At 31.2% G+C, this 14787-nt stretch overlaps 11 protein-coding genes across 11 annotated transcripts; 6 read left to right on the forward strand and 5 right to left on the reverse strand.

Annotated features, from left to right (window-relative positions):
• Window positions 1-523: 523 nt before the first annotated feature.
• Window positions 524-2088, reverse strand: WICANDRAFT_91311 (uncharacterized protein). The gene has a single exon (XM_019186284.1). It carries the CDS (start codon window positions 1936-1938, stop codon window positions 814-816), a length of 1125 nt encoding a protein of 374 aa, XP_019038790.1. The 5' UTR covers window positions 1939-2088; the 3' UTR covers window positions 524-813.
• A 149-nt stretch (window positions 2089-2237) lies between these two features.
• Window positions 2238-4303, forward strand: LSG1 (ribosome biogenesis GTPase LSG1; the record flags this gene model as incomplete). The annotated part of the gene is made up of 3 exons (XM_019183320.1): window positions 2238-2251; window positions 2371-2383; window positions 2438-4303. 3 exons carry the CDS (start codon window positions 2238-2240, stop codon window positions 4301-4303), a joined length of 1893 nt encoding a protein of 630 aa, XP_019038791.1.
• A 307-nt stretch (window positions 4304-4610) lies between these two features.
• On the reverse strand, window positions 4611-5831 carry TIF5 (translation initiation factor eIF5; the record flags this gene model as incomplete). Its single annotated transcript, XM_019185583.1, has 1 exon — window positions 4611-5831. The coding sequence occupies one exon, from the start codon at window positions 5829-5831 to the stop codon at window positions 4611-4613; it is 1221 nt and encodes a 406-aa protein (XP_019038792.1).
• A 543-nt stretch (window positions 5832-6374) lies between these two features.
• EMC2 (Emc2p) lies at window positions 6375-7238 on the forward strand (the record flags this gene model as incomplete). Its single annotated transcript, XM_019181677.1, has 1 exon — window positions 6375-7238. One exon carries the CDS (start codon window positions 6375-6377, stop codon window positions 7236-7238), a length of 864 nt encoding a protein of 287 aa, XP_019038793.1.
• A 24-nt stretch (window positions 7239-7262) lies between these two features.
• On the reverse strand, window positions 7263-8018 carry TIP41 (Tip41p; the record flags this gene model as incomplete). Its single annotated transcript, XM_019180821.2, has 1 exon — window positions 7263-8018. A coding segment is annotated over one exon (756 nt), but the record flags the coding sequence as incomplete, so codon positions are not given.
• Window positions 8019-8734: 716 nt separating this feature from the next.
• Window positions 8735-9086, forward strand: ERV2 (flavin-linked sulfhydryl oxidase; the record flags this gene model as incomplete). The annotated part of the gene is made up of 2 exons (XM_019180942.1): window positions 8735-8764; window positions 8814-9086. Coding segments are annotated over 2 exons (303 nt in total), but the record flags the coding sequence as incomplete, so codon positions are not given.
• Window positions 9087-9267: 181 nt separating this feature from the next.
• On the reverse strand, window positions 9268-9606 carry STE18 (Ste18p; the record flags this gene model as incomplete). Its single annotated transcript, XM_019183321.1, has 1 exon — window positions 9268-9606. The coding sequence occupies one exon, from the start codon at window positions 9604-9606 to the stop codon at window positions 9268-9270; it is 339 nt and encodes a 112-aa protein (XP_019038796.1).
• Window positions 9607-9873: 267 nt separating this feature from the next.
• On the forward strand, window positions 9874-10246 carry TMH11 (Tmh11p; the record flags this gene model as incomplete). Its single annotated transcript, XM_019184685.1, has 2 exons — window positions 9874-9876; window positions 9926-10246. The coding sequence occupies 2 exons, from the start codon at window positions 9874-9876 to the stop codon at window positions 10244-10246; spliced, it is 324 nt and encodes a 107-aa protein (XP_019038797.1).
• A 1436-nt stretch (window positions 10247-11682) lies between these two features.
• On the forward strand, window positions 11683-11985 carry WICANDRAFT_83703 (uncharacterized protein; the record flags this gene model as incomplete). Its single annotated transcript, XM_019185584.1, has 1 exon — window positions 11683-11985. The coding sequence occupies one exon, from the start codon at window positions 11683-11685 to the stop codon at window positions 11983-11985; it is 303 nt and encodes a 100-aa protein (XP_019038798.1).
• Window positions 11986-12509: 524 nt separating this feature from the next.
• On the reverse strand, window positions 12510-13544 carry WICANDRAFT_18875 (uncharacterized protein; the record flags this gene model as incomplete). Its single annotated transcript, XM_019180809.1, has 1 exon — window positions 12510-13544. A coding segment is annotated over one exon (1035 nt), but the record flags the coding sequence as incomplete, so codon positions are not given.
• A 475-nt stretch (window positions 13545-14019) lies between these two features.
• On the forward strand, window positions 14020-14765 carry WICANDRAFT_78240 (uncharacterized protein; the record flags this gene model as incomplete). The annotated part of the gene is made up of 2 exons (XM_019184686.1): window positions 14020-14714; window positions 14756-14765. 2 exons carry the CDS (start codon window positions 14020-14022, stop codon window positions 14763-14765), a joined length of 705 nt encoding a protein of 234 aa, XP_019038800.1.
• Between the last annotated feature and the right edge of the window lie 22 nt (window positions 14766-14787).

The raw sequence follows: 14787 nt of genomic DNA on the forward strand, positions 1-14787 counted from the left end.
CTGGGACCTAAAGATAAAGATTGAATTTGACTAAAATTGTAAAGCAACTTTGAAAAACTGGTTGAAATGAAATGAAAGTTGGAGTAATATGTGGAAATGAAGTGAATGATTTTATCTATTTCAAGCTTGGATTTGTAAACAAATTTTGAACCTCAGAGGCTGAAACTATAATTAAATATAAAATTGAAGAAAAAGTTGAATCTGAAACGAAATGAAAAAAAAACTCCAGGTGAATAGCGAAAGGAAGTGATTGATCCAAGAAATGGGGGCACTATACTAGCAAGAATTGGAAGCCAAGTTAATGATCTTTTGGAAGAAGAAGAAGAAGAAGAAGTTTGACCAAGTTCAAAAGATGGAACTGAATCCATTTCAAGATCGATTCGAAACGTTGCAAAAAAAAACAAAAAAAAAAATTGAGACTGTTACGCGCAACAGAACGCATTTTTTTAGGCATGAAATTATGAGAATTACGCGTTTTTTGGTGGCTTTAAAGAGTGAGAATTTGATAATTTTTAGTTAAAAACAGTGCCATGATATCCCTAAATCATAGGCCTTCAAATCATCTGAGAATTGGGTTTCCCCTGCTTTTCCCCTTGCACAAAATTCCCCTGAATATCAAATTTGGTGTTGATCTATTTTTACACTGCCCATTGAAAAAAAAAAACACGAAAAATACCGATTCGATTCTGCAAGGCACACAATTTGATTGGATTTTATCACCAGAAACGTCACAATGGAAATGGAAATGTTGTCGTAATGTGTGCTGGGTAATTTGGGAGGAACGAGAATGGAGGCTGTTCTGAATTCTAAAATTTATTCCGAGTCTGAGTCTGTATCTGTGGCTGTCTCTTGATCTTGATCTTGATCCTTCATCTCTAAATCCTCTTCTGTACCATCTTCATCTGTATCCTCCACCGTCTCATCTCCTTCATCATCTTTGGTCTTACTCTCTTCCTCTACTACTTCTTCATCATCCTCAGTGGCATCTTCATCGTTAAATTTGAAATGTATTGACTTCTCTGGTTCTGCTTTAACGGCCTGGGGTATCTCGTCTTGTTCTTTCTTTATTTTAGAATCCTTTGGTTCGATCTTGACTTTCTTCTTCTTTGGTTCATCTGTCATCTGCTTCTCTACTGGATCATTCTCTTTCTTTACTTCTGCTTCGTCTTGAGAATCTGGAATGAACTCATCTTCATCTTCATCCTTAATGCGTGGGTACTCTTTCGTTATGTTCTTCTCCCCTCTAAGCAACGCTGCTGCTTTCACACCTCTTGGTTGTCTTTTAGCTCCAGCTTTTCTAGGTTTCTTAGGTTTAGGTTTCTCTTCTTTCTCTTGTTCGTGAATGAAATCATCCTTTATATTCTTTATTGCAATAAGATTGAAATCATCTGGATCATCTGTAATCTCACCTTTCAACAATTTCTCATAATGTTCTTTTTTAGAGTTCAACAATTTCGTCATAACCTTGAGTTGTATTTCATCTTTCACTTTAGATTCTTCAACTAAATCATCTTGAAATTTTTGCATCTCTTTTAATTCCACTTCCAATGATTTAGTTCTAGCTTTGGTTTTGACTAACTCTTTTTGAAGCTGTTTGTTTGTACTACTCATAATCTTGGACCATTCAAATAATTCATCAGCATAATTGATATTATCTGATTCTGCCAAAGCTTTGAACTCTAATAATCCAAGAGTTTGGTAAATAGAAGGACCAACTTTGGTTTTTACTTCAATCTCCAAGATAGTTTCACCATCCTTACTTAATTCCTTTGCAACAATCTCCACAGTGTCAATAGATTTCAATGGTAATTGATTAAATAATGATTGTAACAATAGGATGATCCATTCATTATCTGATTGTGTATTTTTTTGGTGCTTTGATTTACCCAAATCACTCTTATGTAATTTCCCATAGAAACTTGAATCACCATCAGTCATCTTGAGCTCAACTTCGAAATCATCTTCATTTATCAAATCATCAATAGAATTGGATTTGGCAAAAGCATAAAGAAACAAATCAGTCAATTCACTATCTTCCACCACTTCTATTCCCCAATTAAGTTAGCTAATCCATATCAAACACAGTCCAAGATCCAACATACGATAGTCCAATGGCAACACCTGAACTAACTGAACCATTTTGATTCTTCTAATTGAATTCAATCTAATTCTTCAATTCTTTGTTGTTGTTGGTTTAAAATTTCGCGAATCTGTTTTATCAAGTGACACAAAACAAAATGGCAGACTCCGGGTAAACTCATCGCTTACGTCATCTCGAATTAAAAAAGATTTTGAGATGCGCAAAAAAAACAAAAAATTCAATGTGATTTATAATTTAAACCATTAATACTCATAACGAATTCAAACTAGAAAGAGGAAAATGGTATGTGGATTTATATTATGATCTAGTGATGGTGATACTAATGTTTCGATTTAGGGTTTCCACGAAGCACCAAAGAAGTTCAAGATCCCAAAAGGTCCAAAACCAGTTCATCATAAGAATAAAAACACTATTGGGTTAGGTAGAACTATTGCCAATGTTAGAGCTAAAGAAAATAAAGTTGAATATTTGCCTGATGGTGAAATGAGATTCACCACTGATAAACATGAAGCTAACTGGGTTAAATTGAGATCTGTTACCCAAGAAAATGCATTGGATGAATTTTTAAACACAGCAGAATTAGCTGATACTGATTTCACAGCTGATAAAAATAATCAAGTTACTATAATAAAAGTTGATCCAACTAAAAATCCATATTTATTAACAAATGATCAAGAAAAACGTGTTAGTGAAATCCAACATGCTAATGAAAATAAATTAACAGTTCCAAGAAGACCTGAATGGGATGAATCAATGACAAGATTTCAATTAGATAGACAAGAGAAAGAAGCATTCTTAGACTGGAGAAGAGAATTGGCTCGTTTACAAGAAAACGAAGATTTGTTGTTAACACCTTTTGAAAGAAATTTAGAAGTTTGGAGACAATTATGGAGAGTTGTTGAAAGATCAGATTTAATTGTTCAAATTGTTGATGCAAGAAATCCATTAATGTTTAGATCTCCTGATTTAGAGAAATATGTTAAAGAACTAAATCCATTAAAGAAAAATTTATTATTAGTTAATAAAGCTGATTTATTAACTCCAAAGCAAAGACGTTCATGGGCTGCATATTTTAAATCACATAATATTAATTTCACTTTTTTCAGTGCTTTTGAAGCTAATCAATTATTAGAAAAACAAGATCAACCAGATTATAAACCTGAACTAATAGAAAAGGTTGAAGATCAAAAAGATTTAGATGAATCTACAAGAATTTTGAAAATTGAAGAATTAGAAGAATTATTTATGACCGAAGCTCCAGAACCTTTAACAACACCACCAAATGGTCAACCTCCAATTTTACAAATTGGTTTAGTTGGTTATCCAAATGTTGGTAAATCCTCTACAATTAATGCTTTAATTGGTTCTAAAAAGGTTTCAGTTTCATCAACTCCAGGTAAGACAAAACATTTCCAAACTATTCATTTATCAGATCAAGTCTTACTATGTGATTGTCCAGGTTTAGTTTTCCCAAATTTTGCATACACAAATGGTGAATTAGTTTGTTGTGGTGTTTTACCAATTGATCAATTAAGAGAATATACAGGTCCTACACAATTAGTTGCACAAAGAGTTCCAAAGTTCTTTTTAGAAGCAGTTTATGGTATTGCTATACCTACAAAATCCAAAGATGATGGTGGTGATGGTGTTCCAACTTCTCAAGAATTATTAACTGCATATGCTAGAGCAAGAGGTTATATGACCCAAGGTTTTGGTAGTGCAGATGAACCAAGATCTGCAAGATATATTTTAAAAGATTATGTGAATGGTAAATTACCATATGTTCATCCTCCTCCAAATCCAGATGGTTCACCATTAACTCAAGATGAAAAAAGGGATTTTAATAAAGAATTATATACAATTGATTCATTAACTGAAAATAGAAAAGAACAAATTTTATCAGCTATTCATTCAAAAGGTTTAAAAGATTTCAATTTAGCTGATGATTTATCAAAATTATCATTTTCTTCCCATATTGGAGGTGATGATAAAAAAGAATCAAGAAGTGCAAATTATGGTGGTAAACAAGCTGCTATTTATAATGCAACTGAAGATTTAGATCGTGAATTTTTCAAAATGAATGGTGTTCAAGGTAAATTTTCCACTCCATTCCATAAAGTTGAAAATAATACTGGTAATAAAAAACATAATAAAAAAAACAAATCAAAGAATCAAAAAGTGAAAAAGGCTGATGATTTTTAACTGGGTTAATGACTGTTTTGTTTGGTTTTTTGAAAGATTTTTACATAGGGGAATTGCATGTGCTTTTTGTTTTCTGGTATAATATTACTTGTATTTGATGGACGACGTAACATATATTTGAGCTGCGACCAGCAGCACGCCCATTGTTTTAGCTTTATTAAACAATAATCGACAATAATACAACATATTGAATCCCCATTAGTAACTCAAATAAAACACCTTTAAATTAAAATATATTATGTGGGAAAATAGAAAAAGCTAATGAAAAAGTAAATAAACTTGCTATATATAGTTGACTTCACAGGATTTAATCACTTTCTTCTTCATCACTTGATTCTTCTTCAGCTTCATCTAACCATTCAATAAAAGGTTTAGCAGCTTTTTTAACTTTTTTAGAAATTTCTTTTGAAACATATTTTTTAGAAACTTTTGAACCCCAATCTTTAATAGTTTCTTCATTAACAATATCATTTTCATAAATTGTTAATAAGATTTTAGAAATTTGTGGTAATAACTCTGGATTATCTAAACCTAAAAATCTTTCTAATCCACCTAAAAATGCCTTTTCATGGTTTTTAGAAGTTATAATTTTGGTTAATAAACCTTTATGAGTTGGAATTTGTTTAACAATGTTTTTATCAAATAAAACTTGAGCTAAAACTTGAACAGTATGAACATCTTCAGAAATTTCCAATTCAAAAGCTTTTTTATAAATTTCCACATCATTTGGTAAATTAGATTTATCATCACCAAATTCTAATAACCATTCACCAAATTCATCAAATTTAGAATCACCACCAGAACCATTTTCTAAAGTTAAAGCTTCTAATTCTTGAGCTCTTTTACGAACAGCCTCTTCAGACATATCAACAGCCCATTCATCATCAGCAACTTCAGTTTGAGGTAAAGCGGAAGCTTCAGCATTGATTTTTCTAGTTAGGGCATCATCATCAGAATCTTCAGCTTGGTCATCTTCAACTGGAGCACTTGATCTTTGTTTACCAGAAGCAATATCAGTAATTGACATACCACCACCAACAACATTAGCAGAAGCAGTAGCAGCTTTCTTTTTTTTGGATTTAGCAGATTCTGGAGGATTTTTCAAAATATAAGTTGATAATTTCAAACGAGGATCAATTCTTGTTCTTTGACCACAAGCTTTACAATCTCTAATTAAATCTTCATCTTTTGTAATAATAATATCAGTTTCTGGATTTTTACAAGATCCACACAAGACAAATTTATTAATGAATCCATCTAAGGAATCTTGTAATTTTGGAGCATCATGAACACCATTAACTAAATAACGATCATTACTTTCATTAATTGAAGTTTGAGCACCTAATTCAAAACCGAAAAATTTGATCAAATAAGCTGGAGGTCTACCTAAAGCACGAGCAACTTCTGCAGTGTTGACAACAGCAGTTTTGATACCATTACCACGACCTTCAATTTTGGATTGAATAGGAGGCATTTTATAACGATAAAATGGATCAGTGTTGTCACGACAAATATTAATGAATGACATATTGAGTTCAAGATTTCCTTATAATTATATGATTACACAATATTAATTGTAAAGTGTAAGAACTGGGCAAAGATGGGATTGTTGATTCAAATATTTTGACTGCAAAAAAACAATTCATAAACGGGGTACTGCTTTAATCAGTCTTTTGATGGTTTGTTGAATGTAACTTTTTGAATTATAAATAAATTACGGACTTGATTTTGGTAATTTAAATATTGAATTTTTTGGGGAAGTGAATTATCTAATTGATTTCCTTGACTGGCTAATTTCTTAATCAGATAAACTCTTTTGAAGGATTCTTTTCTTTGAAATGAAGTTGTAATTTTGGTGGCTAATTTTAATTGATTTGAAAAGTTTTCGTTCAGTTCAGAAAAAAAAAGATGACTAATCAAGACCCTCGGGATTATGATAACCACGTGATTTCATGAAGCCAATAACCGAGGGCTAATTTAATAACGTTGAAATTAATCAAAATATTGAACATTTTATCAATTATTTATCAATTATTGAGTTGTTCCAATTAAAAGACAAAAGAATTACATAATGTCAGTCGAGGAGAAACTACTGAGCATCCATAGACTAGGTCTATATGCCACTTTCAATCCAGAACAGATCTCATCAACTTATCTATTACTAGTGAATTATCTCAGAAACAATATCAATAAAATTGAATCAATTAAATATTATGATTTATTAGAACTACAATTCTATTTATCATTATTATCTAACAAGGATAGTGAGGCCAAAACATGTCTTGATAGAATAATTGATAAATTCGGTGATCAAGATAGTCAAAGAACTGCAGTATTGAAGGCAACTTTTTTAGAATCTACAATTGATAATAAAAATGCAATTGATTATTTAAATAAAAGAAATTCAAATGAATTGACATGTCTTAAGAAAAGAGTTGCTTTGAGTAAAAAAATAACAAGTACTCCTGATTATATTAAGGCATTAAATGGGTATTTAAATTTAAGTCCCTTAGATACTGAAGTTTGGTTAGAATTATCAGACATTTATTATGAAATTGGACATTTTGAGAAATCTATATTTGCATTACAAGAGATTTTATTGATTATACCTTTTGCTTATAACATTTTTGCCAAGATTGGTAATATTGAATTTGCAATTTTTAAGAGAGATGGTGATGTTGATTCATTAGTTTCATCATTAAAACATTTCCTAAGAAGTGTTGAATTATCTTCAAATTTTATTAGAGGCTGGTCAGGGATTTATTTAATCTCCAAAGAGTTTAATCAATTAGATTCTAAAAAATTGAAAAATGTTAAAATTGATTATGTTGAATTGAATAAATTATCCAAAAATAGATTAAAAGAAATAATTGAAACAAATGGATCTAATGCTCAAGATTTAAAAGCTGCAGAGCAATTACTACGTGATTTTTAAGTCAATACATGTTCTTTCTGTTATTCATAGTGTAGCATAATCCACAACTGTTTTAATAGCTGGTAGTTTTGAAGCAATCCAATTTTGATCTCTAAGGAAAGCTCTTGGATCACCAGTCATTGGACTAATTTTTTTCAAAACATCTTGATAATTTGCCTCTTGTTCTTTATATTCCCTTATTATTAAATTTTCATTAAATTCAATATAAATTCTTGTATCACGAACTCTGAAAATAACATTATCCACTCTTAGGAAAAATCTTGATAATAGTAATAATCTTTCAGGCATGACTCTAATTTTACAACTTAGTACTGAAATACCATTATCACCTAATTCATCTTCATATAAAACCATATCATCAAAGAATAAAATTGGATCAGGTTTTTTCAATTTATTTAAAGGAATGTTCAAATCCAAAGTTTCTTTTAAATCATGAGATCCTTCAATTAATGAACCTCTATAAGTTGTGGAATAAGTCCAATCAAAAGGTTTCACTATACCTTTAACATCATCAGTATTTGTCCTTCTTGTACTAAACCATTCTTTTGAATAAGAAACTTGTAATAAATTTTCACCAGTGGTATCAACAAGACTTAGAGCATCTGGTGTATTAAAAGATATATGGAAATTCTTCGCCTTATTCTTAATTTCAACTTTATTATTACCAAAAATCATTTCAGGTAAAGGTATACCTAATCTTTCTTGTTCTTTATCAATTTCATCAGAATTCAAAATCGGTTTCTTTGTTGTATAAATTTCCCAATCATTTATAGAGATTGATGGAGTCTCCACTAGTGGGAATGAAGCAACTGGTGAAGGTATGATCACTCTCCCACAATGGGCACATTGAGGATTTGTACATTGAGAAATATCATGATTTTTAGCAGGAACCGATATTTGTGCTGATGGCAATTGCACTCCAGTAGTCTCGACAGGTGGTTCTATGGCATTGAGATCCAACGGTTGTCTCTTGATGGCGTTTGAAGCATTGGGTATATAACTTGGATTTGGTTCTCTTGCTCTGGCTGTAGCTGCAAACATTTCTCTGGCAGCGTTTATATGGATGGTTTGAATGCCCTGAGAACTAGCATTTGCGCGATTTGGGTTTAGAGAGGGAACAGTGAATTTATCCTTGCTCATTTTGGCTATTCTTTGATGTTTTTGGCTTTGGAAATGGTTAAAATTTGATGGTTTTTTGATGAAAACAAGGTGACATTTTTTTTTGGAAACCCACGAAAACCATCATCAAATATTCCAAAATTACACATTATGAGATTCATAAAGAAACCTACTGCTTCGATAACGATTTCATTGATCGTGGTGATCTGCTTGTACTATTTCCTTTCCCACTCAAACTCTTTGAACGAGCCAAAACCGTTGGATATTGAGAAAGATGAATCAAATACCGTGGATATCCCATTTATGCCCAAGATGGCTAATGAAACCATAAAGTGGGTATGAAATTGGTATTAACCAGATCAATACTAATATATTATAGAGCTGAACTAGGTCGTGCTTCATGGAAAGTGAGTTAGAAAATAACGTCTTTACTGAATCAATACTAATATTCCCAAGTTATTCCATACTATATTGGCTAGATATCCAGATAAACCAAGTTTAGAAGAACGTCAAACTTTAGAACAATACATTTATTTATTTGCCAAAGTGTATCCATGTGGAGATTGTGCTCGACATTTCATCAAATTATTAGAAAAATATCCACCACAAACTTCATCAAGAACCATTGCATCAGTTTGGGGTTGTGATGTTCATAATAAAGTTAATAAAGTATTAGGTCATGAAATTTATGATTGTGCAAATATCATTGAAGATTATGATTGTGGATGTGGTGATGATTTGAAATTAGATGATCCTACTTTGAAAGATAAAGATCATTTAAAATTTGAAGTTAATAATGAAGCAAAACAATTGGGAGGTTAAAATTAAATCATTAATAATTTTTCATCAAAGTTTATATATAAATACAGAATTTGGAGTTGTGTCTAGTCTTTTTATATTATTGTCTCTTTCACATTATCGTACAACATCCTCCTTGATCTTGACCACCACCACCAGTCTTTTGTTGGAACCTATTATTTCTAAATGGATTTTCACCTGGTTGTAAATTCCCCCAAATCTCAGGTATAGCATAATCTTTATGACTCTGTGTATAGTCTATTATGGAATAGGAAGCATTGGAAGCATATATTCTATCTTTTGATAATGTATCTTTTAATCTATTATTTAATTCATTGATTCTTTTCAATTTAAGTATTAATAATTTTTGTTGTATTGCACTTTTTTTATTTGGAGAACTGTGTTGACTGAAAGAACCTGAATTGGTTAATGGGGTGGATGGTTCTGACATTGTTTAAAAGAATGAATCATTGTTCTCATTATGATTAAAATCAATTGATTATGGATTTTTGATATTGTTTTTTGTTTTTTTTATTTAGTCGCCTCAAAATCTTGAAACCGATAAATCAAGCACCTGCTCAGTTTCGAATTGAGAGCCACACCCAGACACCAATCACAGCTTAGTAATACTTTCGAAAAAGGTGAACAAAAATTTTGAAATTGAACTGATTGAAATCCCTTTTCCAAACGCCATCATCAATTGAATATTCATATTAAAATGGTGAGTAAGATTGATAAAATGAATGATAATAATACTAACTAAGTATCAGGAACATCCAGCTTATACTTTATCAGGTTTAGTCCTCGTTGGTGGTATTGCCGGTTATGCTAAAAAAAAATCAATCCCATCATTAGCAGCAGGATTAATATTTTCAGCAGCATTTGGTGGTGCAGGTTATCTATTACATAAAAATGCTGATTATGGATTAGAATTAGCTTTAGGTTCATCCACTTTATTATTAGCTGCAGGTATTGCTAGAGGGTTACCAGTTAAATTTTCCAAACCTGTTCCATTAATTTTAACAACTTTAGGTTTATTAGGTAGTGGATATTATGCTAAAAAGTATAATGAATTTTATCCAATCTTTTGAACTAGTTGATTTAAGGATATTCTTGTAAATACTACAATAGATGTGATATGATATAATATATATTGTAACTTCAAATAACGCTAGTAAAACCTAAACCCAGAGATCATAAACCCATAATGATCATGATGTAAAAAAAAACACAATCCCAGACAGACGAACTGTCAATAAACCTAATGCAATAATATGATGATGATGATTGAACTAAACATCTATAACAATACACTTGGACGTCTTTGAGAATCTGAAACACTTGAGACACTATTAGCTCTGCTGTTTGGTGAAGTGTTTGCACTAACTGGTGAAACGTTTGGAATGACAAATGGTTTTGAGATTTCTGAAGATAAAACTAAGAATTGTTGGTTGGCCATTTTGAAGGGTTGGATGTTTATAAATTGAGTAATAGTCGTTGTATAACTAGAATCTAGATGATGAATAAATAAAAGAAGAACAACAAATCCAATGATATCTTGCTCTTTATATACTATTCCAAAACCACTCTATCCGTTAAAAACGTGATTAGTCATGGTGGTGGTCATTCCGGGACGCACCCCAGATTGTCAACAGAATGACCCGTTTGGAATTTGGGCAGAGACGTCACCGGCTAGGCAGAGATTGGTAGGGAGACAGGGGGAGCCTCAGGGAAGCGGTGGAAGGGGCTCTGCCTACGATTCCACTAGAAGGGAAAGGAACAATTGCACAGCCAATGGATTACAAATTGAGCCCATGTGTTATTGCTACCCCTAATCAAAGAAACCATCCTATAAACGTATAAACCACCATCTAATCAAATATCAACCACCTCTCAAACAGTGAAAAATTTTCATTAATCATGCTTTGACTCATTAAACAACGGTTGTCTTAAAGCCGTGGGCAGAGAGGCTATTCTTTCTACAAGGGGATTGACCCAGGGCTAGGCAGAGGATTGTCGAAACGCCGTGGGGGCAGGCAGAGGGCCCCCTTCTAGCACCTAGGCAGGGAGCCAGACAGAGCCACAGACCACAGACAGAGAGCCATTGCTCCATCAAACCAACACTGTATTCACCGGGTGCAATTAATTACGTCTCATTCAATTCCTGCCACTTCCTAATTGCTTCCTTCCCTAATATCATCCCACTCTTTTCTTCACCATGGTCCATCATCTTACGCAATCTTTTACACCTCGTTTATCATTTCAAAGTTGATGATGTAATTTATAAAAATTTTCACTCGTGGACCGTGGTCATGTTTTTTTTTCTGTCTTGTCAATTTGAAAATTTTAAAATCCAAAAAACCGTTTGAAATCTGATCGAAAATGTTACAATCGGTCGAACTTCCTATTCGGGTAATTGCCTGATATGGTGAAATAATTTGAATCCTTGACGCGAAAGTTCAAAAGTAAACAATTAACATGAAACAAAGTATGATTAGTACCCATATGGAACTAAAACAAACAAGAAATGCCAGACAAACCCAGTCTACTCGAGAAGTTGGATATCCTTATCTCATTGGTGAAACAAAACCTTACTGATGACCCAAAAAAACCTTTAAATGAGGAGGATAAAGCACTCAAAGATCAGTTGGTAAGTGAAGGTATAGAAGTGATCAAAGGTTGTAAAGAGCTTCGAAGTCTACAAAGAGGCTATATATGGAATGTTAAAATAGTAAAGGCACATCTTGATTTGAATTATAATGCTGAAAGAGAAACAAAGGAGGTTTTTGAATTTCTTGAAGCTGAGCTGAATATTAAACAAAAGAGATGAGTTGATCTAAGGACCTAGAAATATACCAAAGTTATCGTTCTAGGTCCTAGTAAAGAGTATGAACTTGAATTTCCGGGTGATGAAGAGTCCAAAAGGCTTCATAATGTCCCTTTTTGAGCTTACTGATTGCAATCTCTGTATTGATTAGGAATTAACTTTTGAATGCTGGTTTGACAAATAAATTTAAAGAGCCCCAAATTTGTTTAGGAAACTATAATCACTATGATTGAGTGCGTCAACAGAGCTTGTCAATGACTCCAGCGTAGACCGTTGAAACTTGATATCCAACTCAGCTTTAGAAAGAAGCTAGTTGCTAACGTAGTTTCACCTATATTTAAGATAATACTTAGATGATAAGAACTTCTTAAAATTGGCTAAATGATCAATATTGATCAATCAATGGGATATTTTACCAGCTAATTACAAATATGTATGGTTATAATTAATACCTACACTAGGCCTCTCATGCAATCATTATATCAAAGCTAAACACCTTTTCACTCATCATCATTATACCGAACTTGTTTCGGGAATGGATCTTTTTTACTCAACACCAATATCCCATTAGTATGTGATAAATAACCTTTCATATACCCACTGTAAATCAAATTAGCCAATATGCATTCAGCTTCATCAGTACTGAATATAGAGATTGCATTTTTCTTTCTTGTTAAATTTTCATTATTTATATGATTTATTGAAAATTCTAAACCTCTTGCAATTATTGGGATTTTCAAATGTGATGAGGAACCTTCTAATCTATAAATTTTTTTAATCAATTTTAAAACAACAAAAGTTCTTAATTTTTCTAAAACAAGATAAAGATTTTTCTTGAGGAAGAATTTCTCAAATTGATTGAAATTTTTATCAAAATTTTTCAAATCTCCAATTAATAAACTTGATAAAATTGGTTGATAAATTTCATAGTTTTTTCTAAATAATCTTAATTTAATTAAATTTGGATACTTCTTGGTTATTAAAAATTTTAATGGAATCAAATAAATTAATATTGATTCTTTATGTTTTAAATCATTCTTGGAACATAATTGGAATGCATATTTAAATTTCAAGTATGCAGTTTTAAAATCCCCTTCACCACATGCAATTGCACCACTATAATAAAGATAAGTTATTGCTTGAGATTTATCAATTGATGATAAATCTGGTAAATCTTGTTGCTTGGAAATTAAAACTTTTTCCATATTTTTAGCTAAATCTCTATTTTGTAAATTAAAATAAATTTTCAATTCTTGTCCAACGAAAAAATAAACACTATTTCTTCTCGATTGATAAATTTCTTCATTTCTATCATTTAAACATAATTTAAAAGAATTATGAATAGTTCTAGCAGCTTTGATTAAACAACTTTCATGTTCAAAATCTCCTAGATTTTTTCTTGATAAATATACTGTTGGATTTTTTTCAATATATTCATCAGCTTTAATTGCATATGTAATTAAATTTTTGGTAATAACAATTAATGATTTAACAATCCAATTAGTTTTCTGTTCTGCAAATCTATTCAAATTCTTCAACAATTCATTACCAGTATTGAAAGATCCAACAACATCATAAGAATTTATAGCTTTATTTAGATTAATATATGCAATTAATATATTTATTAAATCTTGATGAATATGAAAATTTGCTTCAACTTGTTTTAAATCCAGATTTGCCACATTTCTTGAGTTTGAGAATGAAGATAATAGATATGCCAGTCTATCACCATCTTCTCTAAATAAATTATCCACAATTGAATGAATTGTATCCATTTGTAATGTGATTTTTGCCTTCAATTGAATTCAACTTTTGTTTACAATTTTAATTCGTTTTTTTGATTTTTTGACTTTTTGGAGATTTGTGGTGTTTGGATGTGGATATTCAGCCGATCTCAGATGACAGATTACTTTTGTTTACATTTTGCCGAATTGGGACCAAATTAATCTCATCAAAATCAAAGAAATTAAAGAAAATTTAATTATATCTTACTTTTGAACTATTGAACAATTAGAAGATTAATATATCAAGTTAACAATGGCATTAGAGAATATAGAAAACAAAAGAGTTAATACCAATTCATTAAAATCACCAAAAAGAAGCACCAGAATCATTAGTGAATCAACAGGTTTAGCTAAATTCAATATAACAAGGAAAATTCAAGAACGAGAAGCATCAAATGAAAAATTCCATGAATTAGAATCAAAAGTTCAAGATAATACTGATGAATTGAAGATCAAAACCCATCATGGATTAAAATTATCAGTATCACCATCAAGATCACCATCATCAATTCCAAAAGATTCAAATATTGGCATGATTAATGATCAATTAATGCTTGAGTTAGCTTCAAAGCAAAGAGAAGTTTTAGAATTGAAGAACCAAATGGATCAATTAAAGAAGAAACTATCAATTTCTGAGAAAGAATTATGGGAAATTGAAAAAAAATGTAATAGATCCACTGCATCAACATTACCTCCTGCTTTATCACCAATTAATAAGAAAAGAACCCCTCCAATACGATCAACACCAATGAAAACAATGGAAAATGGTAATACATTCACCAATAATCTAAAGAAGAAAATATCAATTAATCAATTAAATACAAAACAATCATTATCAACATTACAAAAAAATTTCCAAAAAGATTCATCAATTTTTTGGGAAAGATCAATTAATGCAATCAATTCATTGAAAACAGATTTTATTAAAGAAATAAATAATGAGAAAGAGTATGATAGTGATAGTGATATTAGTGATTATGGATGTGCAGATACAAGTGATTATCAATTGGCTGTTAAATAA

The sequence above is a fragment of the Wickerhamomyces anomalus genome, assembly GCF_001661255.1.
Source record: "Wickerhamomyces anomalus NRRL Y-366-8 unplaced genomic scaffold WICANscaffold_3, whole genome shotgun sequence".
Classification (NCBI taxonomy): Eukaryota; Fungi; Ascomycota; class Saccharomycetes; order Phaffomycetales; family Wickerhamomycetaceae; genus Hansenula; species Hansenula anomala.